The sequence below is a fragment of the Erithacus rubecula genome (genome assembly GCF_903797595.1).
Source record: "Erithacus rubecula genome assembly, chromosome: 20".
Classification (NCBI taxonomy): Eukaryota; Metazoa; Chordata; class Aves; order Passeriformes; family Muscicapidae; genus Erithacus; species Erithacus rubecula.
The window spans coordinates 1,574,760-1,600,311 of NC_136672.1; the positions used below are offsets into that span (position 1 = coordinate 1,574,760).

The 25,552-nt window shown below is 49.3% G+C and overlaps 1 protein-coding gene across 2 annotated transcripts in view; it reads right to left on the reverse strand.

Annotated features, from left to right (window-relative positions):
- DNAH9 (dynein axonemal heavy chain 9) overlaps positions 1 to 25,552 on the reverse strand; it is a 158,550-nt gene that overhangs the window by 44,326 nt on the left and 88,672 nt on the right. The window contains exons 44-51 of one of the 2 annotated variants that reach the window (XM_079323154.1): positions 25,359 to 25,547; positions 23,532 to 23,782; positions 20,955 to 21,077; positions 18,505 to 18,709; positions 12,909 to 13,073; positions 10,013 to 10,153; positions 7,601 to 7,771; positions 6,496 to 6,618 (exon numbers count right to left, since the gene is read on the reverse strand). In XM_079323154.1, the coding sequence (XP_079179280.1) occupies positions 6,496 to 6,618; positions 7,601 to 7,771; positions 10,013 to 10,153; positions 12,909 to 13,073; positions 18,505 to 18,709; positions 20,955 to 21,077; positions 23,532 to 23,782; positions 25,359 to 25,547 (1,368 nt within the window). Of the gene's footprint in view, positions 1 to 6,495; positions 6,619 to 7,600; positions 7,772 to 10,012; positions 10,154 to 12,908; positions 13,074 to 18,181; positions 18,192 to 18,504; positions 18,710 to 20,954; positions 21,078 to 23,531; positions 23,783 to 25,358; positions 25,548 to 25,552 lie in introns of those variants that run through there. The other variant, XM_079323153.1, reaches the window with a different exon arrangement.

Below are 25,552 nucleotides of genomic sequence, written 5' to 3' on the forward strand. Positions count from 1 at the left end.
CTCCTTATTTCTTTCATAAAATCTGACTGACAAGCTCAAGGCACTGTATGCTCCTGTCTCTCTTCAAACTCCTCCTTGCAGCTTCTACATTTTAATGGGGACAGAAGGTGTGCAGGGCCTCACACATCACTGTGCAAACCCACCCTGTTTATCTGCAGGGTCCCAGGGCATCACAACATGCTGGGTGGACATCCCAAGCAGTCTGGTGAGTGGTGGGTTGGATCTCAGCACCTTTCTTTGGAAAATTCCCAGTGAAATATCATAAATTAGGGAACAACAGCTCCAGCACTCATCTCCTTCTTACCAGTGTGTTCTTAGAGCCAGCTCCACTTGATGGGAAAGGTCAGTAACAGAAATGAGACTTAGTCACAATCTTTGTATCCTCATTGCTTACAACCACCCACCCACCATGTTTTCCTCATTTTGCCTGAGATGTTTCCCAGATGGGTTCATGGTGACATTTTCTCTGCATTTTCTAAAAAGGTTGTTCAAGTGGGTTTGAGAACGGGCCTTGCAAAGTCAGGCTGTTCTCCCAAAACATGTTTTCCATCTTTCCTCTTCACTCTTGGATGCCTCTCAGCAAATCAGGGACACACAGCCAGAACCAGAAGCTGGGCATGGGTCCCCAAGAGCAGCTGAAAGGTGGCACTTGTGTATTTCTGAAAACTTTCCTGGATTTGGTTGTTATAAATCCCAGATGGGCCAATACACAGCAAAACTGAAAAAGAAAAGATGTCCCACTGTCTGCAAGAATTCAGCTGGAGCAGCTGTTCCAAGTGTTCCCTGCTGAAAAGCTCTCAGGGTCCATGGTTCTGTCCTGATAATGGACACAGATGTATGGACTCATCCCCTGATGAGACTTCTACACTGTGATGGTATTACCTGAGTTTCCATGGTGGCACCAGAGCAGGACTGGCCTCAAGAACAGGAGAGAGAGGGAATGAGCTGCAGAGCTGCTCCTCACAGAGCTGGGGCACCCAGCCCTGAGATGTTCCCAGCCCTGAGATGTTCCCAGCCCTGAGATCCTCCCCAGCCCTGAGATGTTCCCAGCCCTGAGATGTTCCCAGCCCTGAGATCCTCCCCAGCCCTGAGATCCTGCCCAGCCCTGAGATCCTGCCCAGCCCTGAGATCCTGCCCAGCCCTGAGATCCTCCCCAGCCTTGCTCCAAGAGCCTCGGGGAAGGAGCTGCAGCACCCCGTGCCAGCCCTGCCCTGGGTCACAGACACTTTCCACAGCCTGCTGTGAATATTTCCTGCATATTTCTTCCCATTACTAACACAGGGAGCCAACTGCTTTTTCCCTTCTAGGGGGCACTCTTGGAGATCAGACTGTCCTGGTCTCTCAGATGTAACTTTTCCACTTTCCCTCTTCTCAATCTCTTCTCATATTGTCTTTCCAGGTGTCTGGCACTTCTTACCACTCCCCTCTATCCTGTCTCCACAGGGTCCACACCCTGGAATGCAACACTCAAAGATCATCCCAGACTGCAGCAGAAGCCAGCTCTGAGTGAAGGGCAGAGGGTGCCCCAGGGCTCTGCTTGGGGTACTGGGCTCCACTGGTGCTCTGTGCTCACATTGTGGGAACAAAACAACAACCATGAGAGCCTCCAAAAAAGGTCATCTCACGTCCCCCAATACAGGGAAAGCTTTGTTTTTACCCCCAGGGTTCCAGAGGTCACTGCCAGTCAAAGTGGAGCTGAGCACTGGGTCTGCAATCTCCACAGCTCCTCAAGTGAACCACCACAGCCAGGGAAAGGGAACAGGGAGAGGGCTCTGCCACACAGTGAGGAGCTCCAAAAGGTCCTGTAGCACTGAATCCGAGAATGGTTCAAGTTTAAAAGGACCACTAAGATCACCAGGTCCCCAAATGCCACATCCACATGGCCATTCCCTCTCCTCCTGTCCCTGTTCCCAGAGCCTGACTCCCCCAACTGTCCCCTCCTGTCAGGGAGCTGTGCAGAGCCACAAGTTCCCCCTGAGCCTCCTTTTCTCCAGGCTGAGCCCCTTTCCAGCTCCCCCAGCTGCTCCAGACCCTTCCCAGCTCTGTTCCCTTCCCTGCACATGCTCCAGCCCCTCCATGTCCTTCCTGTCCTGAGTGTCCCAGAGCTGCCCCAGCCCTGGAGGTGCCCAGCAGTGCCAGCACAGGGGACAGGCACTGCCCAGGTCCTTCTGCCACAGCCCAGGTGCCACTTGCTCACCTGGGCACACCTGGATTCATGCCCAGCCTCTGTCTCCAGCACTCCCAGGGTCTTTCCCAGTTTTCCAGCCCCTTTGCCCCAACATGGGGTTGGTGTGACCCAAGGGTAGGATGAAGCCATTACTTCCCTTCCCTTCCATTTAAGGATGAAGAGGATTTTACATTACAAACACTCAGCTGACAGCAGGCTTTGTGTCAGTGTGGATTGAGAGGGAAAGACAGAGGCTGTAGAGCATCCAGAAAAACTCAATTTCCACTCTGCAATCAAACCGACAAAGTGCGTCCTTAAATATTTGATGTGATCACAATCTCTGCCATATTTCAGATAAGCATCAGGTCCTTAGCCAGCAGGTTAGAAAAGAAAAGGGGGAAAAAAAGCTAAAACCTTCTCAAGCAGCATTTCTGTGAGACATTGGGAATATTTCTCTGAGATTTGATACAGAGGACAGAAGAATGTCCTTAGGAAACTTCTAGATGAGAGCAGATAAATGCCCATTGAAGTGTCACAATCAATGTTTTCTATCAAAGATACTCTAAAAGGCTGTACATCTGAAGAACTGAGTTAATGGAAGATATTTAATTAAGACTATGATTTTCTGGCATAATAATAATTCTAAATGTAGAAGGGAAGCTGTGAGCCTTTCCTGTCTGACCAGCCTGATCAAAGGACATTGCATATGCACAAAGAGCACAATGTATGCAGCAGATTGTGTCACAATGAATCTTGGAGAAGAATGAAAAATTTCCTCATCTAAAAAGTGCAAGAAGTGAAAGTTAGAAGAGAGATTTTTGTTCTTTTGTCCCAAAAAAAAAAAAAAAAAAAAAAAAAAAAAAAAAAAAAAAATCCGGTTTTCTTAAATGCAAAATCTATGATTTGGTATTTTATCTCATAAGCTGCATATGCAATCTTATCATCTGCATTCTGCAAAATTATAAATATGGAGTTAATATACGACTTTGTCTAGGGCTGTTCTCCTCCTCGAAAGCTGAATTCAGTATTTAGAGCTCATTATTCAACATCACATTTATTAAACAATGCCCTTTCAGTGGAGTTTCATATCTACATAATGAAAATTCTTCCTCTTCAGAAAAAGATGAGGGAAATGATTGGGATAAGAAATAATCCAAGCTGGCCAGGTGTACTCCTGCTGTGCATTAACTCGCTGCACTTATCCCATGGGACACATCTGCATTCAGCACTGAAGAGGCACTGCAGGAAATATGACAAAGGAAATCAGCCTGGGGAAATGCTCATCTCAGCCCAGGCTCTGGGAGCAGCTGGACACGGGGACAGCCACGTGCCCCACGGGGAGCCAGAGACCACAGGGCACCATGGAGGGGCTGCAGCTGGGAGAACCTGGCAGCTGGGATGACTGGGGTCCCTCCAGAACAAACCTCACCTTCTTCTGGTTTTGGTTTTGGCCAAGGCAACCTGTCAGTGAAGAGCAGGAGGGCACAGCCACTGGCTGCATCAGCAGGGCTGGGGCTGGAGAACAGCCCAGATCACCCATGGCAGGCTCAGGTGGTCTCTGCCAGGCACACACCCCTGGCAACACCAGCCTGGTCTGGGCAGAAGGTGAGGCTGTGCCTGAGCCCCTGCTGGGCACAGGGTCTAAGCTCAGGCCTAAAGCCACAGCCAAGGGCTGCTGCAGAGCAAGGCTGGGTCAGACTCAGGCACAAAGAGTTTCTGCTTGTGTGTCTCAGAGCCCAGCAAAGCCAGGGGAAGATGCTGCTCCCTCCCTGCTGATCTGCTCCTCAGGCTGTGCCTCCAGAAGTGGCCAGGCACAGCTCAGGGTGAGCCACACACTTGCCAGTGTCCTGCTGGCTCTCTTTTGGCTTTGGTGAACTCCTGCTCTCAGGAAATGGCTGGGCATGAGCCAGGGCAGGACTCTGCAGGGCTGCCCAGGGGAGCTGAGCTGGCTCTGCTTTGGGAGTTTCACTGTGTGCACTCAGCTGCTGCCAGGGCCCAAACAACTGCTGGCTCATCTTCCTGGTTAGTCTGGATACAGTCTGAATGACCAAGCAACCCTAAAATCAAATGGTGTCATTTCAATGTTGTGCTCAGAGAAGAGCCATGACAGGAGCTGTCTGTCCTTGCTCTGGGGGTCACACAGAATGGCTCAACAGGGCAGCCTGGGCTTCACACAGGGTTCAAGGCACCACAGAGCATCAAGTCAGAGATGAATTCAGAGAACACTCACCCTCCAGAGGACAATCTCTGCATGGATTCTGTGTTAATTCAATCACACCATGAGAATTCCCAAATGCCATTTGCACCTGGCTGTGGCCACAGCTCCAGCAGCAGCAGCACTGTGCTCTGGGGTGTGAGGAAACCACCAGCCAGCCAGGAGAAATGGCCAGCTGTGCATGGACACAGAAAATGTTTTCAGAAGTACCAACAGAAATAAAAACTTTCAAGGCAGAGACTGGGAACACAGAGGGGGAGCACAGTACGACAGGCTGCAATAAAGGAAATTGAAAAGAGGCAGAAAACCTCATTATAGGAGCAAAAGAACACTTTTGCCTTCTCGAGGGATCACTGCTAAGCCCCTGCAAATGAGAGGCCTCAGGACTGAAATGACCAACTCCACTGAGCACCAAAGCCACTCAGCAAAGCACTGCTTTAATTAGATGACCAAATTCTGTCTCCTTCCTGCTCTCACTAACCCTCAGGAAGCCAGAGGCAGGATTGGCACTGAGGCAATGACTGTGCCCTTTGCTAACACCTCCCCTGCTCCAGAGCCAAGCAAAGCTCCTCCACAGGGGCTCCACAGGTACCATTCCCTCCCACACATCTGTCTGATGAACAGAATCAAGCCAAGCTCAGAGCAGCTTTCCTCAGCCTTTAGCTTGAATTCAATTCCTGTTTCAGCTTTAAAGAAGCACCAAAGAGCCTGAAATGTGCCTATTTTCCCAAGTCTATCAGCAGATATAATAAAAGTTATTAACTTCCCCTACAAACCACATCCTTGTGGCCAGGGCTGTGGATTTCTTGATCCAGAGGTGAATACCTACCTTCCCTGGCACCCAGGTTACAGCAAAAGGCTCTGTGAAACTTTGTGCTGAACGTGAAAGAAGCTGGAAAACTAAATCATAAATGAGTGTTTCCTAAATGAGATGCTCCAGCACCACAAGCTGCAAACAGCCACACAACTGCAAAGGATTATTGGCCTCTATATATTATTAATCAAGCCCCAACAATAAATAATAAGTCAAGCCATACAAGGCCAGTTACATGCCCAGAGCCTTCAACATTTAATGAGGTTTCCTTGGAAGTTAATGTGCCCAAAGTAGGAGGCTCAGAATGGGCCACAAATATCAATATTGATTTCTTTTTGGCACTATTTTGGCCAGAACCCCCTGGCAAAAGGAGTCCTTTGGGCTGGAGCTTTTACAATGTTTCTGAGAAAAATCAGCAGAATGCTAAATTTCATTTTGAATTTGAAATATAAATCTGAAGTGTACTTTGCTCGAGCTTTGTTGAAGAAACAATTTATTATAGCATTTAATCTTCTTGATATAAGAAAAGGAGATTTCAGTCTGCTAATAAGCTGTGTAGAAGCCATGACTAATTAACCTAATTATAGCAGTCTGTGACAAAACACAATTTTACTAAACCCATGCCTCAAGTAACTAGAATTGTCAAAACCCCAAAGGCTAATAAACCAACAGACATCAACACAAACACTAATAAAAGTTGACATCAACCATATTATTTGTAGTAAAATCAATACTACAGTCATCACAAAAGACAATCTGAAGGGTATTCAGTGTGTGATAATGCAGAATTCACTATTAGAAAGTCCTGAAATTCATGAAATTAGTGCACATTACTGGGCAGTGAATCAGGTCCAAACCCAGCACAATGCACATTTGTTGAAAAGAAGAACAAGTATGGGATAATTCTCATCTTTTTGGGATGATTTTTCTCCCCTCTCACTCCAAACACGTGGCAGGTGCCAGACCTGCCCATTGCCATGACAGAATTTCCCTGCAGGTCTGGCAACTGCCACAGCTCCAACCCCAGCACATGCCTGCAGAAATTCCCAAATACAGGGGCATCTCCATGTCCTTTACAAACCACAGCCACAAAGCCCTGAGAGTCTTAGGCTGGACACACACGAGGGCACAGGAAGAGCCCTCAAAATCAGTGCTGGACCTGCAGAACTCTCCATGTCTGTGGCCTTGTTTGCTGTCCCTCAAAGGCAAACTTTGTTCACCAAATGCCACAAGCACCCCCTAAAGAGCTGAAGAGTATTTAGAGGACATAGGGGAGCTGATTTCCCATGGATTAGGTACCTTGATTCCTCCCCAGGAATGGTCAGACAGGAACTCCACAGGGCTCGTGACTCCAGGCTGTGCTGGGTATCTGAGCAGGAAATCCAGTTGTGCTGGGTTGATTTCTTTATTCATCAGAAGTATCTGTAATTCCATACAAACAAGATATCCTAGAGCAGCCAGGATCCAGAGCAGCAACAAACTCCAGCAGATTTATTATTCAATTAACATGCTTGAAACATGTGTGGCTAAAATGTACAATGTGCCCTGTGTTGGAGGGGTGTAATGGACACACCAGGTAGGTGCTCTGAGTGTCCCAAAAGAGGACCAGGAATGAGTGTGGAGATTGGCAACAGGACAGGAAAAAAATTGGGAAAACCAGGTAAAGGCTGAGTTCCAGGTGGGTAGGGAACATCGTGAGGAGAAGGCCCTGGCAGCAGAGCCAGATTGGACATTAAAAATCACACAAACACTGTGGACATGGGACAGCAGCTCTGCAGCAAGCTCTGCTTTAGGTTCTATGCAAGAGGCCATCCAGGGCAGTTTGCTTTGCCTTTTCTTGCAGGTCCTGCAAGCAGGAATTACTCTCTCAAATAACCTTTGTCAGCATAATTCAAATCCAACACAGCATCTGTACCTGTTACTGGCAGGAATAAATCCTGTGAGGAGCAGCTGGGGGAGCTGGAAAGGGGCTCAGGCTGCAGAAAAGGAGGCTCAGGTGGAACTTGTGGCTCTGCACAACTCCCTGACAGGAGGAAACAGCCGGGGGTGTCGGGCTCTGGGAACAGGGACAGGGACAGGAGGAGAGGGAACAGCCTCAGGCTGGGCCAGGGGAGGCTCAGGGTGGACAGCAGCAGGAATTTCCCCATGGAAAGGGAGCTCAGGAACTGGAAATGCCCAAGGGGTTTGGAGTGTCTATCCCTGGAGGTGTCCAAGGAATTCCTGGATGTGGCACTCAGAGCTCTGGGGTGAGAACAAGGTGGGGATCAGGGTGGACTCAGTGGTCTGGGAGGGTTTTTCCCAGATGATTCTGTGATTCTAAGAGATGCAGAGAAGCCAATCAGGCCCCCAGTCCCTGTATAGACTTCTCTGGCACTGAGCCCTGGCTCCCAGGTGCTGCTGGTACCTGGAAGGTGAGCTGGGCACTGAAGGTCAGTTTGTCCCTCTCGAAGAGCCCCCGGGTCGTGTACTGGAACACGGAGAAGGTGATGCTGTCAGTGAGGCTCAGCACCCGCCCTGGCAGGCTGTCAGCTGGAGCTGCCCTCTCAATGGCCTTCTGGAACACCCCATGGAATGCCTGGAGGGGAGACAGAGGGGAGGGCTGGGGGACATGCCCTTTGCACATCCCTGGGTGTCCCTGAGGTGCCACAGCGATGCCAACTCAGGTCCTGCATCAAGGGGAACACCCAGAGAGCAGCCAGCCCCTGGCTCTGCCTGTGGCTGCTCCTCAGGGACACAGAGCCTGGCAGAGGTGACATCCCCTGGGGCACAGAGCCTGGCAGAAGTAACATCCCCTGGGGCACAGACAGGGCACAGGGAACTCCAACACAAGGGTCCAGGAAATGTTTCTGTGCCCAGTGTGCCCTACTGGGATGACACAGCCACTTTCTCTGCAAATGTGGAACCAGCACAGAGGGTGTTCCCAGAGGAAACACATTCCAGAATTGTGTTCATGGGAAAAAACTCCAATACAAGCCCACCCAGTGCCACCCTGCCATGGCAGGGACACCTTCCACTGTCCCAGGCTGCTCCCAGCCCCATTGTCCAGCCTGGCCTTGGGCACTGCCAGGGGCAGCCACAGCTGCTCTGGGAATTCCATCCCAGCCCCTCCCCACCCTCTCAGGGAACAATTCCTGCCCAATATTCCATCCATCCATCCATCCATCCATCCATCCATCCATCCATCCATCCATCCATCCATCCATCCATCCATCCATCCATCCATCCATCCCTGCCCTGTGCCAGTCTGAAGTCATTCCCTGTGTCCTGTCTCTCCATCCCCTCTGTCCCCAGTCCCTCTCCAGCTCTCCTGGAGCCCCTTTAGGCCCTGGAGTCTCCATGGAGTTTTCTCTTCTCCCTGGCTCCACAGAGGGGCTCCAGCTCTTGGATCATGTCTGTGGCCTCTTCTGGACCTGGTCAGTCCTGTCCACACCTTTCCTGTGCTGAGGATCCCAGCCATGGACACTAGCCCAGGTGGAGTCTTACCAGAGTGGAGCAGAGGAGGAAAGCACATCTCCTATTGCACAAATATTTCAACTCAGAGAAGAGCAATTCTTCCAAATAAACAAATTTAAAATAAAAATTAAAGTCCCATGAGTGTTTTACTGTCTGAATCCAGCAAAGGACTGGCTGAGGAGAGCAGAGAGCTGAAGTCCCCTCAAGGGTGGGTGTCTACATCAAGAACAAGCCTCTTATATAAGAGCTTAAGGATTATTGCAACAACATTTCTGATCTAAATGAGAAAAGACAAAAAACTTTCAGAGTCGTCCAAATTAAAAGTGAAGAGCAAATTACCAAATGCAACTGGAAAAAGAAAATTAACAAGAGCATAAAGCCCAAACCCTGCTTGGCAATGCAAAGTGCTGGGCCCAGCAATGGAAATAACCAGGCCAATACACACTGATGGCAACAACTGGACAAGGCATGACTGTGTTGGCAGCCTTATTTTTAGAGTTCTACAAAGGAAAAATCATGCCTCAACAAATTAAAGTAACATTGATATGGAATGCATTATTAAATAATTGCAGAATGCATTTTCCTGCTTAACGTTTCTTTAAAATGTGTTAAAACATGCTGCAGAGCAGCACATAAATCTCTGTGTTCTAATTTATAATGGGCTCCCAGCTGTGGGGCAAGTATTCCAAAATCATCCCTGTGCATCTTTACACAATGTTTTATGATCTGTCATCAAAATTTATTAGAAAAAAACATTTCCCCCAATAATTTTCTATGTATTTATATACGCTGCTAATGTTCACTGGAAAACATAAAACAAACTAACTATGGGAGACACAGATGAAAGGTGAAACCTCAGGAACCCCTCTATCTATTATGTATGGGTAAGGGATGAATCTTTCAAAAGGCACAAAAGATATTCTCTACATTTCTTCTGATAAAATTACTTCAACAAACGAGTTGTAGATAGCAAAAGGAAAAGCTTCTTTGTGGATGAGGCTCACCATTTTGTAGTCTCTCCTCAATTCCTTTTTCCAGGTCACTTGTCAAGGTAAGAAATTGTTTGGAAGAAGCTGTAGACCAGGATGCTCATTTAACCCTCCATCCCCCAAAATACCTTTCTTATATGACACAAAGAAAAGTTTTCCATTTAATAGAATATTAAAGCTGCATCTTTTTCTACCCAGGGTTTGGAGCAACCTGGGACAGTGGAAGATGTCCCTGCCCATGGCAGGGGTGGAACAGGATGGGCTTTAAAGCCCCTTCTAACTGAAATCTTGTGTGATTCTGTGACATTGTGACTCTGCAGTTGCCATTTGATGAACCCACAAAGAGAGGCCAGGAGGGCAGAGAGGGCAGATACCTTCAGGGAGAACTGGTACATGGGGTGGATGGTGTGGAGCTCGGTCATGATGAAGTAGAGCAGGGCAGCACGGGAGGCTGCAGGTCTGTACTGCTCCCTGGCCTCATTAATCCTGGCTTCTGTCACCTTAAACTCCTGCACCTGCAGGGAAACACAACACAACTCCTGTCACAACACCCCTGACTGGGGCTGCAGCCCTGCCAGTGATGTCTTATCTTTCATATTCCCAGACTGTGCACTTCATTGATGTGTGACTCTGAACTCCATCCAAAGTGTCCCAAGTTCTCCTCCCAGCTCAGGCACACAAAACAATCCTTTTCCAGCCCCACAACCAAGGACACGCTGCAGCTTCAGCCCCAAAAAGTGCAACCAGCAGCCAATGGAGGAGAGAATGTGGGAGGATGGGAGTGCAGGAGCTGCAGCTGGGATTGGACAGTGAAGCCAAGATGGAAATGGAGCCAAAGTGATGCAAGTGTGAGAACTCGTGACTGGGATCCATCTTGGGCCCATCTTGGGTGGAGCCACGGCCGGGCCCTGGCACTGCCCAAGGGGAATCCTTTGGAGCCTTGGGATGAATCCCTGCTTGATTTCTGTGGCACTGCCCAGCCTCTGCCCCAGGGAGACTCTCCAGGCAGCAGCAGACTGGACACTGGCCCCAAAGTCATCAGAGCAATCCACAAGTGGGACCATGGGACCAGACTCTGCCAGGCTGGAGCTGCCCTCCCCAGCATCCTTCCCCTCTGGAACCTTCCATTTCACTGCATTTTGCACTCAGTTGTCCAACCCCCTGTTTTCCTGAGTCCCCTCCAGACTTCTCCCTAAGCCCCCTGCTCTTTGCTTACTGGAATTGATTTTCTCATCAAATGAGTTTCTCAGTCAATGAGTGTTAATTGCCCCCTCCCTGTGCAGGCCATTAGCAAGGCTGGGCTGAGCAGCCCCAGTGCTGTCAGGCAGCTTCCCCAAGGCTGAGAGCTGCTTGTGTTAACAGCTCTGCTGCCTTTCCTCAGCTGCACCAAACCTCGCTGGGCAGGGCTCTGCAGCTGCTCTGAGGGACATGTGAAAATCTTCTTGGCAGAATCACCACCCCATCATCACCTTGGTCCCGCACATTCTTTCATTCCACCTCAGCAGCAAGAAGTGACATCCCAGAGCCTCCTGGGGTTTATTTTAATCCCTAGCTGAGGACAGACATGTCTAACACCATGGTCAGGAGCTGCTGGGACAGTGCTGACCCAGCCAGCCCAACAAACCATGCAATGGGATCACAGAATGCCAGAATGGTTTGATTTGGAAGGAACCTGAAAGCTCTTCTCATTCCATTCAGGAACGCTATTCTTTATGCCAGGCTCCCCCAAGCCCTGTCCAACCTTGGACACTTCCAGGGATGGGGCAGCCACAACTTCTCTGGGCAACCCAAGCCAGGGCCTCCTCACCCTCACAGCCAAGAATTTAAATCTGCCCATTTTCATCTTGAAGCCCTTCCCCTTTTCCTATCATTCACTGCAAGAAGTCCCTCTCCAGCCCCTCCTAGGCTTCCTGTGGCAGAAGAAGCCAGCAGAGCACCACACAGCCGCTGCTGACACACCACAGGGTGCCCTAGGCTGTCACCTGAGCTGTGTGAGCACACCTGCCTGGGGCACCCCAAGGAAGCACAGGATGAGCCTTCATCTGCTGTGGGACCAGTGGGATGAGCCCCATCTGTGGGATGTTTGCACATCCCCAGGAGCAGTGCTGGACTCATGAACAGTTCTGGCAAACTCAGACCAGAGTTGGGGCAGATAGATGCTCTTCATCTGTAGAGCAGGGAGGATTTCCAGAGCAAGGAAAATGTTGGCTGAACACCTTTCTTTGGGTAGACAGACCAAAAGGAGAGTGAGGCTTGACTCGAACCTCTAACAGGGCTCTCCCACTGCTTTCCAGGTGGGGACAAACTCATAAAATCCAATTCATGCCTTGTTGGCACTGCTGGCAGTGAGCAGCTGTACAGCACAGCTGTTTTATATAGTGAAGCACTTCAAAAACACCTGCTTTAAGGGAGAGATGCCAAGCTTTCCATGTCAAAAAAATCCCTTCAACACCCCCTTGGGGGTCCAACCAACCCCTCCCCAAGGAGATGAATACACCTGAATCACCATAAATGGAAAATAATTCTGATTTTTAACATGGAGGGAGGATCACTCAGTTTCTTGGTCAGTGGCTGGGAAGAGAGAGGCAGTTCCAGACAGAACATGGGCCAGTGGCTGGGGGAGGGCAAGTGCAGGCTCTGGAGATGGGGGGACTGCAGATGGAAGCAGCTAAACATCCCCACCAGAGTCCTGGTTCTCCACCTGGGAGAATCCTGGCATGGGAACCACATTTCCCAAGCTCCCTCAATGGCAAGAAAAAACATCTGGGCATTTACCTCAGCACATGTTGGCAGCAAGGGCAGCTGGGCAGGTGGCAGTGCTCACACAGCTCATACAGATGCTAATTTATACTCTGAGGAATAGAAGGGTGTGAAATACCTGAGTTGTTTCAGATTTACTCGAGATCACAAACTCCCCAGACTCCAGTCCCTGGTCAGCACTAAAATCCAGCCTAACTGAGGCATTGTGATGTACCCAGGATTATGCTGGAACACTTTAAAGTTGCCTTGATACAGTGTGTAAATTTTATTGTCTTCACATCAGGCACCAATGTTTTCTCTTGGTCTTAAATAGGTCATTTAACACAAAAAAACCTCCAAAGAACTAAATGGCCTGGAGCTCTCCAGAATGGAGAGCATTTACAATTTATACCCATTTTATTCCCTGCTCAGCAGATGGAGCAGAGATGGGCAGAGCAGAGTTACATTCCACCCAGAAATCCTTAAAGGACCACAGACATGCATTTCTCTAGGCTATCACTGTCTTTGTACCTTCTCCACAATCTCTGCAGCTGTCCTTTTAGTGGTCTCCAGGTTCTCCACCAACTCTGTATCTCCCAGGAAATTCCCAGAGGCTGATGACAGCCGAGAGAGCAAGTTGTCCTCCAACGTTTTCAAGGTGATCTTGAATCCATTCTGTTGCTTTGTGAGATCTGACTGCAAATAATTAATTCAGGAAGTTTTAGCCATAAAGGATGTGGTAAAGTAAGGATAAATCACCTTCACATGGGAACAGGCTTCCCACTGACAATTGCAATAGTCCAGTAGTGCTGATTCCTGCTCTTTGCAACTCCTGAAAATGGACAGAGTTCTGGGATCTGGGATCACTCCTAGCAGCTCAGAGAAACCTGGAATAGCACAGAAAGCACCAGGAGAACTGAGCCTTTTGATAGAAATGTAGGAAAATGATGAAAATGAGTCAGGAAGAAAAGCTCTTTATCCCCATCCCAAACAATATCCTGTTTCTTTGTACTTAATTTCTTGGGGTCCAGTCAGCTTGGAGAGTCCCTGCTGCTCCTCAGCCCTCCTGCTGAACCTCTGCTCTCACCATTCCACCCCACAGCAGTCACACCAGCATGGGGAACACAGGGTTGAAACCTGATGGCAAAACCAGCAGTGAAGTCCCTTGGGTAGCAGTGTGAGCACGGGGAGATCTGAGGCTCAGAACTGAGGGCAGAGCCACGGCCTCTCCTGTCCTGCTCCATTTGTATCCTGGCCTTGAGCTCCCATTGGCACCAGTGGCTTACTGGGCTAAAGATGGGCCTGACAAAGATGGGCAGATCAGGCCAGTACAACTCTCCTGTGGCATGGGCAGATTTCTGAATGACAGAGCAAACCCTTCCCATGTCTCTGAAGTGCCCTCTCCATGCTCTGCAGGCACAGTCCCACCTCCTGTCCCCTGCAGGAACACCAGTCATGGTGGAAACAAAGGCTCTCACCTGGCTCCTTCCTGAGCTGCTCCTCCAGGACAGGCTTTCTCCCCTGAGATGTAGCTGCCCTGTTCAATGTGTTTGCTCAGAGAAAACTCCTGGCTCTTGGGTTTATTGTGGCATTCCACAATATGTGCCTATTGTGAGCATCTATTTTCAGAGCTCTCACAGAAATACCCTGTGGGAAAGTTCTGACTGGGATGCTGGACTAAGCCTGGTGAAGTCAGTGTTAACAGCTGCTATGGAAAACACTGCTGGGTGACACTTGGTTCAAAACCTCAGACTGTGTTAAGTGACACAAACCAAGAAATTCAAGGAACTTGCAGTGTTTCACAGCCCTGCAAAACCCAGCAGCTCTAGAACAGAAGGTGTGGGGCATGTGGAGCTGGGACAAGTCCTGGGCAACTGGTATGTGACAGACTCAGTGCCACAAGCCAAGGATCTAATGCTCCAAAGAGAGTTTGGGGAAAATATGTCCCCTTGCAAGGTCTGGAGGGGCCCAGGAAGGAGAAATGTGAATCCCTATGGCTCTCCCAATCCCACCATGCAGAAGTGAGTCTGTAGGATTTGCTCTGTTGTTAGAGGTTTTCCAGCAGATTGAGGGATTCTCTCATTAATAACTCACCTTTCAATACATGGGCTGAAATTCCATGCACGCCCTCATTCCACGTTAACAGCAGCTCTGCTGAGCAGGCACTGAAGTGTGTCTGCTTTGGTATTTCAGCAGGAAAGGGATGCTTTAAAGACCTTTTCTCTAGGCTTTACACGCAGGAACTTGCTCCTGGTGGTGGTAAATATTTCACAAGCCTTGAACCAGAAAACTAATGTGGCTAATTGTGTGCATTCCTGTCATTCAAGCATAGCATGCCTTGAAAAATGACATTTTGCAAGCTCTTCTTGCAGACCATAGACTGTGAGCCCTGGAGTTATTAATGAGGAGGGGGTGGATTTTTGTTCAAATTGCCTGTGATCCCCACACAGCTTCTGGGAGCACTCTCAGATGCCCAGACTGGGTGTCTCCAGCACCTGTGGGTGCTGCAGCCTCATCCTGCCATGGCTTGCAGCACAGCAAAGTCATCATTCCTTATTTCTGCAGTGCAGCTCATTAGCTCACAGAGAAAAGTGCTGCTTCTGGGAAATAAGTTACTCCCAGAGTAACTTCCAAACCTCATTCCATGGAAAAAAAAGTTCATCAGAGCTCAGGCCAGCTCTGCAGGATTCACTGGCAGAGCCTTCCAAGCTCAGCCACAGCAGCCACTTTTCTTTTTCCCTTCTGCTGGTTTTGTTGTGTTATTTTAACAGCAGAAATCAGAGGGGGAGGAAAATTCCCCGTGTTTTCACAGAATCCTAAAATTATTTGGGTTGGAATGGACTTTAACACCATCATTTTCCACTTTTGTCATGGCAGGGACACCTGACACTATCCCAGGGTGCTCCAAGCCCTGTCCAGACTGGCCTTGGGCACTGCCAGGGATGGAGCAGCCAAAGCTTCTCTGGGCATCCTGTGCCAGGGCCTGCCCACTGTCACAGGGAAGGATTTCTTCTCAATATCTGACTCTGCAGAGCACCTGAGGAAGAACCTCAGCTCTCCATGACAGCCTGACAGCACATGGATTTCCCACTCTACCTCTGAATCAACACAGCAGGCCCCTAACTCATGGTTTATCCACCCACAGCTTGGGATACAGGCACCAAAACATCCTTCCTAAGGCTATTCCCAGCACTAAACACACAAGGAGTTAGAGGCAAATAGCAACTAAGACATTTCAGCCAAACAGTGAAGTTTGGAGAAAGTGGGAGGTACCTGAAACAGCCCTGAGGACACAACTGGACCATGTCAGTGCCACCAGCATAGGGACCAGTCGTCCTCAGCACAGGGAATTGCAGAGAAAACCAGTGAAAGGCTGTGCAGTGAGCTGGGAGAGAAGGCCCTGCTTGCCTTGACCTAACATGGTTTGTCAGGAGGGACAGAAAGACTGAACTGGGAATCAATGAAGAAAAAGATTTTGAAAGCAGACTGTGTTGAGAAAACATTTTTTAAAGCTGTTACCAGAATTGGATTAATCACAGCTGCTTGCTGAATTGGATTAGGTTATCAGCAATAAATTCTGGGCTCCACATACAAGGTGAGCTTTGAACTCAGTAATGTTTGTGCAGTGCTTTAGGAATCACCTCCCTTGCCCTCAAACCTGAGCTCTAAACCTTCCCTGAACACCAAATACCTGTCCTTTCAGTGCCAGGGTGGAGAGGAAGGACTAACACACACCTGCAGGGGTGACCTTTGTGGAATCCCAGATTTCGCTCTGAGCCTCCAAGGAGCTCCAGACCCAGCCCTGGAGTGTCTTGGGTTGCAATACAGGATGTGACTAAGGGTGTGTATTCTATCACCAGCTGTTAAAAACCAGCTGGGGCAATCATCTTTATCTTCCCACAGCCCATCCTCCCTCCAGGAGATATCTCCTGTTCATGGCCATTGAGTCCCAGTGCATGACTGATAAAATTCCATCATCCCACTGGGAGATGCTCCAGCCAGGGCAGGAGCCAAGCCTTTCCTACCCAGAGAAAAAATGAGATTTTGGACACCAAGGGACCTTCTTTACACTGGGTTCCAGAGGAAAACCAGACCTTTCCCCATCATCCCTGCACCTTCAGAGGAAACTGCACCTTCTCCAGGAGCACTGCTCCAGCTGAACCACATCTGCCACTGCAGGAGGATGCAGCCACCATTGAATGGGACTGCTGCCACCACCCTGACTGACTGACTGTGCCAGCTTGGATTCTGACTCTGGCAGGGTTTGGGATTGTTCTTTGGAATGCTGCATTTCTATTTTAATTTTCCCAGTAAAAAACTGTTATTCCTATTCTCATATATTTACCTGAAAGCCTCTTAATTTCAAAATTATAATAATTTGGAGGGGTTTACATTTTCCATTTCAAGTAAGGCTCCTGTCTTTCTTAGCAGATACCTGTCTTTCAAACCAAGGCATGGGGGCAGAAGATGCAGAGCCCCTGGTCACAGGTGGCACTGCCAGTCCCTCACTGTGCCCACAGAGACACAGCTGTGCTTTAAATCCAGCAGGGACCTGGGTTTTATGTTTCCATCCAGCAGAACATCTGGAGTTCCAGGCTGGTTTTCTCCTCCCTGAGGCAGCAGGGCTGCAGCAGGATGGAACTGGGTGAGAAGGAGAGGTTCTGCTGCTCTCTTGCTGGAGAGAAATAATTCAATATCCTTCCAAATAAGGAGAATGGGACATCCCATTTTTACATCCCACAGGAATTGTGCTGGGGCACTGAGCAAAGCTTTGTGTCCCTCATGGCACCAGCACAGCACCCCTGGCTCACACATTAATCAGCTCATTTTTTATTTTTGATGCCATCTTTTGGCTCATTAGCACATGAACCTCAATGCTTCATTAAGGCTGCCCAGCTAAGGACCTTCAGAACCTCATTAAATAGAAAGATTCTTACAGAACTGGCCTGGTCTGACTGAATATGTGCAGTAAATTTATTCCCACTCTTAGAAAATATTTAGGATTATTCATATTTGTTCCACTCTTAAAGGTGTCATCAGAAGGGAGGATTTTCTTTCTAAAATTACCTTGAAATTAAAGCCATACTTATTAAGAGAGAGAGAAAATATTTTGGGCTGTACAAAGTGGGAGGAAGAATCAGAAGAGAAAAATATCATTGCCAGCCTCACAATATTTACAGAGAGAATCCTTTACCACAAATGCTGAAAATTAAGTGCAATTAATCCTGCTTCAAAAATTAAATCAGTGAAGTCCAGAAAAAACTGAGGTAATGAGAAACTCAGTTTTCAGTCACAAGAGGATGAATAAAATAAAGAGAATTCTAGGAGAAAAACCTTGAAAATTAAGTAAAAGGATTCTCAAAATACCAAGAAAAGGGAAGGCTGAAGGAAAAAAAACCCTCAATGTTTCTATTACAAGGGAAATCTGATTTTGTGAGGAGCTCAGCAACATCTGCACGCTGGTGAAATGCTGTTTGTTAAAAATAAAATAAAAATAAAAATTAGCAAAAATTAAAATAAAAGAAAATAAAAATGAAATATGGTAATGATGATTGTAGGACTTGTTCTCAGTGTAAACTTCCAGGTGCTGATCTTCAGCTCCTCCAGGTCAGGCCTCTCAGTGTAAACCAAGAACAATAATAATAACAACACTACTAATAACAATATCAATAACAACAATAATTATTATTATTATAATTATTATAGTTATATCATATATTAAATTATATATGATATAACTATAGTATAGTAGTGATGCTAATGATGATGTCTATGTGCTCCCAGTGACAATTCCCAGGTCTGACCTTCAGCTCCTCCAGGCCAAGCCTCCCAGTTTAAACCAACAACAACAATAATAATATTAATTACAACAATATTAATAATTATAATAAAATAATAACTAAATTATAAGTGTAATAACAATGCTACTGATGATGTCTACTTGCTCTCAGTGCAAAGTCTCAGGTGCTGACCTTCAGCCCCTCCAGGTCAGGTCTCTCAGTACAGACCAACAACAATATTAATAACAATATTAATATCAATATTAATAATTCTAATAAAATTGGAAGTCTCATAACGATACTATGATGATTTCTACTTTTTCCCAGTGACAACTGCCAGGCCTGACCTTCAGCTCCTCCAGGTCTGGCCTCTCCAGGCACACCACAGCCCCCAGCAGCTGCTCCTCCAGGCCGTGGCGGGTGACAGAGAAGTCGATGAGGGTGCACTGTGCCTGCAGCTCGGGCTGGAAGTGAGGGTTTGCCAGCTTGGTGTGCAGGATCAGATGGAAGGCAGGGTGCAAGGCACACTCCTTGTCTCCAATCTTGATGTACCTGGAATTTTGGCCAAAAGAGCATCAGGCAGGAGCTGACAGCATGGGACAGCAGCAGCTCCAGCTGCTCTGCACTCCTCACAGAAATTGTTATTGAAGCAAACTGTTTCATACTGGGCACACTTAAATCACTTCTGATTTAAGGGAAAAACCCCAAAGAGTCTCTCCTGAATTTTGAATCCTGTTTAAGGAGGCTCAGATTTTCCACAGTCTAACCATGAACTCTCCTGGCTTTGGGCAGAAGCTGAATTCTGCCTAAATCTGGAGTAGCAGGGAGGAAAAGCCTCTCAGCCTCAAGCTTTTTTCACTGGTCAGAGCTAAAATTACCCAAAGTGTTGGCTCTGACCAGGCCAGCTCTGGCTTGACATGTGAAGCCACATGTGTAGACTGGTGGCTGCCATTCCCAAGAGGTGACATCAGCCGGGAAAAGCCAGCATCCTCCTGCTCTGTACTGCTGACATGAAGTCTAAAGCTCACAGAGACCCCAGGAAATTACAACATTCTCTGAACTCAAGTTTAGGTCAGACAAGAAAATGTCCAGAAATGTCCTGAGTTGTATCCAAAGCTGTGGGCATCAGGGCCAGGAGGGGATTCTGTCTCTGGAACAGGGCCAGTTCTGGTGTCCCCAACACAAGAAGGACAAGGAACTGTTGGAACAATTCCAGAAGAGAGCTGGAAGTTGATAAAGGGACTGGAGCAGCTCCCCTGTGGAGCCAGGCTGGGAGAGCTGGATTGTCCAGCCTGGAGAGGAGAAGGTTGTGTGGAGACCTCAGAGCCCCTTCCAGGGTCTGGAGGGGCTGCAGGGAAATGGGAGAGGGACTGATCAGGAACTGAAGTGGCAGCACAAGGGGAATGGGTTCAGACTGACAGAGAGTGGGTTTAGAGGGGATGTTAGGAAGGAATCCTTCCCTGGCAGGGTGGGCAGCCCTGGCACAGGGTGCCCAGAGCAGCTGTGGCTGCCCCTGGATCCCTGGCAGTGCCAAGGCCAGGCTGGACACTGGGACTGGAGCAGCTGGGACAGTGGGAGGTGTCCCTGCCATGGCAGAGGTGGCACTGGGTGATGTTTAAAGTCCCTCCCAACCCAAACCATTTTACAATTCTATATTAACAAAGCCCATGGGAAGCAGAGTCAAAGAAAAACTAGAAATGTTTTCAGGGATGCACTGGGACTGTTGTGGGAATGGTGATGTTCTCAAGGGAGTTTGAATTCACTTCCCAGTCCAACATCACTCATTGGGTGCCCTCTTGCCCTCTCAATTGCTTTTGGAGCTGCAAATCCCTCAGTACAGGCAGCTCACAGCAGAGATCCTGCCAGACCCCACAGCAGAACCATTCCTGCTCTGGGGCTGGCAGCATCTCCCTGGAGGCTGGGCTTAGGACATGGGAACACAAAACTCAGGGGCTTTCTTTGTGATTAATGACTTATTTTCCCTTTGTTAGCAAAGACATGACTTCACAGGGAGTTTTGAGAGCAGAGATGCACAAAAGGAGATGCCTGAGTGTTCCACTGGAAGGGGGTTCAGGTTTGCTACCCTCCCTGCTGCACGCCTCTCTCAATATCCTCCAAATATTTCAATCCTGCACTGGGACCAATCCTGCCCCTCCATCCTGCAGCCAAACCCATGCTCAGCCATCCTCAGGATGCTTTCTCCATCAAACTTTGCAGACAGTTTACCTTGCCCACCAGTTTACAACACCCTGGGATATTTCAGGCAAGCAGAGAAATAACCCTCAAAGAACTTAATGGAAAATACCTCCCTGGCTGCCTCTCTTGCTCACCTCCTCTTGGCTGGAGGTGACCAGCAGCTGCCATGAGAACTTGACCTCATTAAGAAACACTTGGTATCCTTGATGCGGAAACCTGTAGCTGCATTTCTGAACACTGTGCACTGTTTGCTAAAATTCAAGGTTACTTTTACTTCACAACAGCAGCAGCTATTTTAGTAATAATTTGGTGTCAGAACAGCCAATTACAGACCCCGAGGTCAGTGTACAATGGGAGAATTACAGTTCTCTCTTTTACACGAGGTTTGAATGATGCTGTGAAATGAAATGAGAAGTCTAGGTTGATTTCCAAGCCATCCCATGGCTGAATTACCTGTGATTGCCTTATTTAAAATGCCCTCAGTGCTGAGGGCAGGATGTTCATGCTGCTGGATGTGAACACCCACAGTCTGAGAGCAGGAAAAGAGAGCACAAAGCCCCCAGCCCCCATCCACACATGCCCCCAAACCCCCTGAGCTCACCTGCCTTTCTTGATTGTTTCTCGCCCCAGTAATGGCCCCAGCACTGGATCCATGGATTCCTCCAGGTTCTCAATCAAAACCACGTCTCCAGCAGCCAGAGCTTGTTCCAGGGTGTCCAGATACCTGTGGGAAACAGCACTGGTGCCTCTGCAGCAGGGCAGTGACACTCAGTGAGGAGGGGACAGAGAGGACACTCACTGCAGGGGCAGCTACCAGCATTTGAGACAGAGGGGTAAGGGGGTGTCAGTGCCTGGGGCAGAAAGAGGAAGATGCCCCAGAATGAGGAATGAGACTCCAGACCTTCCAAGGACAAGAGTGACCACCCAGTCTGTCCCAGGCAGGGTCTGGGCAGCCGTGGAATTATTTTCAGCACATTGTTTTGTCCAGAGCCCACTGGTGCACTTCACCTTAAAGCAAGGATGAAGAGCAGCTTTCAGCTCTGTTTTGCCCAGGGTTTAGGGTCATGCTGAGGACAACTCCTTTCCTCACAAGGAAATGGAACCCTGTGCCCAGTGCCTAACTGTGGAACAGAGATGATCAGCTTTGTCATGTCTCATACCAGGAAGGGCTGGGGAAAGTTCCTGGGCTGTGTCCTTCACAGCTGCCCTGCACTTCCCTCAACTCCTCTGCCAAGAGGGGAGCAGGACCCTGGGCAGGAGGGGAGCATGTTCCAGGCACTTCTCCCATCAGGGTTACACTGAATCACCTCCACTAACTCCACTGCTCAAAATTCATACCCCTCATTTAAGCTTGAGAGCTCAAGAGGTGACAGAAGGATCTGAAGCAAAACTTCAGAGTGACTTTTAGGCCCGACCTTTAGAGGAATACACTGACCCAGTGCAACCCCCATCTCTGTTGAGCCATTCTTTTGAGTCCAGGAGTATTTTACAAAAGACAGTCAAAGGGAATGACAGAGCTGCCCCCAGAGCTGCTCACACAGCCCTTCCTGAAGCTGGGTTTAGACCCACCCTCTGTGTGGGTTTAGACCTCTTCCAGCAGTTGAAAACCAAAAGCTCCATCTCCCAGAGGATGAAACATTGCCTGAATTACTCTAATGGAGCAGTGATGATGCTTTTAGTCCTCAGCTCTGAGACATAACAGCAAAACACTAAATTCTCTTCTTCAAAGCCCCTGTCAGCTCAAAGTGTGGATGGGGAGGGGAAAAAATGGGTGTTGTATTGGCACAGCAAGGATACTACAGGGCCTGTTCCTCTGGTTCCATCCTGCAGATTTAGATTTAGGTGCCTATTCTGGAATCCTTGCTGTTCCACAGAGAGCTTTGGGTAATTGCAAGGCATGGTGGCCAAGGTGGCTGGGAAACAGAAATCTGCTGTTGTGAAAAATGAGCCTTATTTTGATCCCACATGAGATCAAATCCAGTAACTCACTGTTGTTTTCTCTGAGGAAAGCAGAGGAAGGCAACAGCAAAACAACCTGAGTAGCCTCAGAGGAGGAAACATGGGCATCTCCAAATCTCTGGGAATTTGGAAGCATCTGGCCTGGGTCACTCTTTGCTCAATATTTGGGAAACAACCCCAGTGCTCCCAGCTCTCTGTAGGGATCCCACTTGGGCTGCTCCACCCCAGCTGGGGCAAGGTGCCACAGCAGAAAACCAATCTGTGTGACTGGAGATGAGAGCCAGGGCTGCAAAGGCCTTGCCATGGAAGACTGATCCAGACCTATGCAGGAGGGCTGCAAATGTCCAGCTGGTGGGAGCAGCCTCAGCCCAGCTGGTCTGCAGGGCACAGTGACCTCTCCATACCCAAGCCCTCTCTTTCTCCAAAAGGTAGGAAACCTCCTGGATGAAACTAAACCAGGACATGACACCTACAATGAGCCCCATGGAGGATGCCATGGTTCTACACGTGCCTGTTGTCCAGAGCAGCTGTGGCTGCCCCTGAAACCCTGGAAATGTCCAAAGCCAGGTTGGACATTGGGGTTTGGAGCAGCCTGGAACAGTGGAAGGTGTCCCTGCCATGGCAGGGCTGGAATGGGAGGATTTTTAAGGTCCCTTCCAACCTAAGCCAGTCTGGGATTCTGTGATACTCAAACTCAGCCTCAGCTCACTGCTCACTCCATCCTTAGCTTCAGAGGAGTTTCTATGGTAACTGAGCCAAGCATTAAGCAGACCTTTGATTTAATGAGAAATCTGTCATTTGGGTAATGAACAAGCAGACAATGTGAGCAAATACAGGCAGCTTTCCCTCAGTGTGGCTGGCTCAGAGGAGCTCAGGGCCCAGTGCTCACCCCCAGCCCCATGATGGGCTCAGTGCCCAGCACTCACCCCCAGCCCCATGATGGGCTCAGTGCCCAGCACTCACCCCCAGCCCCATGAGGGGCTCAGTGCCCAGAGCTCACCCCCAGCCCCATGAGGGGCTCAGTGCCCAGCACTCACCCCCAGGCCCATGAGGGGCTCAGTGCCCAGCACTCACCCCCAGCCCCATGAGGGGCTCAGTGCCCAGAGCTCACCCCCAGCCCCATGAGGGGCTCAGTGCCCAGCACTCACCCCCAGCCCCATGAGGGGCTCAGTGCCCAGAGCTCACCCCCAGCCCATCCCAGGGGAGAGGACAGCCTTACCCCTTGTGGCCCGCGCGGATCAGCCGCAGCCTCTCTCCGTGGCAGGCTCGGATCCAGCGGCTGCCCTGAAGCTGGGGGTCCACCATGAGGGGCCAGCGCTGGCAGCTGTGCAGGATGGCGGCGCTCTCGGCCGAGGCGCGGTCCGAGGGCAGGCCCTGGTTCTGCCAGGCCGCCACGGCCGCCGCGTCCGCCAGCACCCAGAGCGGGTCCAGCCCGGGCCTCACGGGCACCTGCCGGGCACAACACGGGCTCTGGTCATTGCAAGGAAAGCTGACTGAGTTCAAAGGTGGGAAGTTAGGGTTATGTGCATCAGCAGCAGTGTGGTCAGGAGGTTTGGGGGGGATTTTGCTGCTCTGCCCCACTCAGGTGAGACTCCACCTGCAGAGCTGCCCCAGCACAGGAGGGACCTGGAGCTGCTGGAGAGATCCAGCCTATGGAGATGCTCCAGGGCTGGAGCTGCTATGACAGAGCTGGTTGTGCTCACCTGGAGAGGAGAAGCTCCAAGGAGAGCTCAGAGCCCCTTCCAGGGTTCAAAGGGGCTCCAAGAGAGCTGGAGAGGATGTGGGGACAAGGGATGGAGGGACAAGACACAGGATTGGCTTCAGACTGACATGGGCAGGGCTGGGTGGGATATTGGGCAGGAATTGTTCCCTGGGAGGATGGGCAGGCCCTGGCACAGGGTGCCCAGAGCAGCTGTGGCTGCCCCTGGATCCCTGGAAGGGGATGTTCAGTGATCATAAAGGGAGCTCAGAGTGTTCAGGGACTGGTAGGTCAGGGTGTAGTGGAAGGTGTTCCTGCCCTGGCAAGGGAGTTGGAATGAGATGATTTTAAGACACAAAGCATTCTGTGATTCCATGATTTATCAGTGGTTTCCCATTCCATGGGGTATTTGCTGTTTGGTTTTCCCAATTCTGTTGTGAACAAACCCAACTTACACAAACAATCCCAGGGGTTTTACCCCACAGCCCAGCCCCATTGGCTGGGGTTACTCCCTGCCTGCTCAGCTCCCTGAGACAGCTTGGAAGGACAGAATTAACCCTGTCCTAAGGCTGCTGCTGTGTTACAAACCAGCATCAGCAGCTCCAGAAACACTTCTCTGACAGGGGAGGCCATTTCTGGGTGTGACAAGCAGAGTTACCTGTGCCAGGTGTCTGAGCAGAATGGGCCTTGCATTTCCATTGGAATTAGGTACTTCCTTGACCTTTCTAAGCACAGTCAGGTAATTTTTTTTGAAACCACACCTTAACTAAGTTTCTGGCTAAGTATTAAGAAATGCAGAATGAAGTTTTCCTCTCTCAGCCGAAGGAATTGCCTGTTTTGGTCAGCCCTTTAATTTGGGCATCTCTGGGACCTTATTTAAAAGCTTGTTGGCACCATTTGTATGAGGAACCTGTTAAAATTAGTGAAATATTAAACAAGTTTCAAGCACAATGATCTCCATCTGGTCCTAACAGCAAGACATGGGTAAAACCAGCTGAGAAGCATGGCCAGCAGGACCAGAGCTTGTGTCCAGAATGAAAAAAACACCTGGAGTTTTTCCAAGCCTACTGGAGAGCTGGCAGCAAGCTCTGCCTGCTCCATTTCCTCTCCATATTCCCTCCTCCTCTGTGGCCATGGACAGAACTGCAGAGCTGGGCTCTGTGTTTGGGATTCTCCTGTGTACATGGAGCAACTTCACTGAGCAAGGACACCACATTTTCCCCAGGGATGATCCTCACTCCAGCTCAGTGAGGACACAGTGATGTCCCTCACCTGAGAGACCCCTTGTGGGATTTATGGCCACATTAATCCCACGAACAATGGCCTCTCAGAGGAATCAGGACTTACTTTAAGCTGGTGCAAATAGGGCCTCCAGATGCCATCCAGGAGGTGCTGGCGGTATTTGCTGCTGAAGTAGCCCAGGTAGGAGACGAAGGCTGTGCTCAGCAGGACGTCCCCACACAAGGTGCTCTGCTGCTCTTTTAAGTCCTTCACGGCCTCAGCCCATCTCACATTTTCAGAGGCAAGTCCCCCAACCTGCA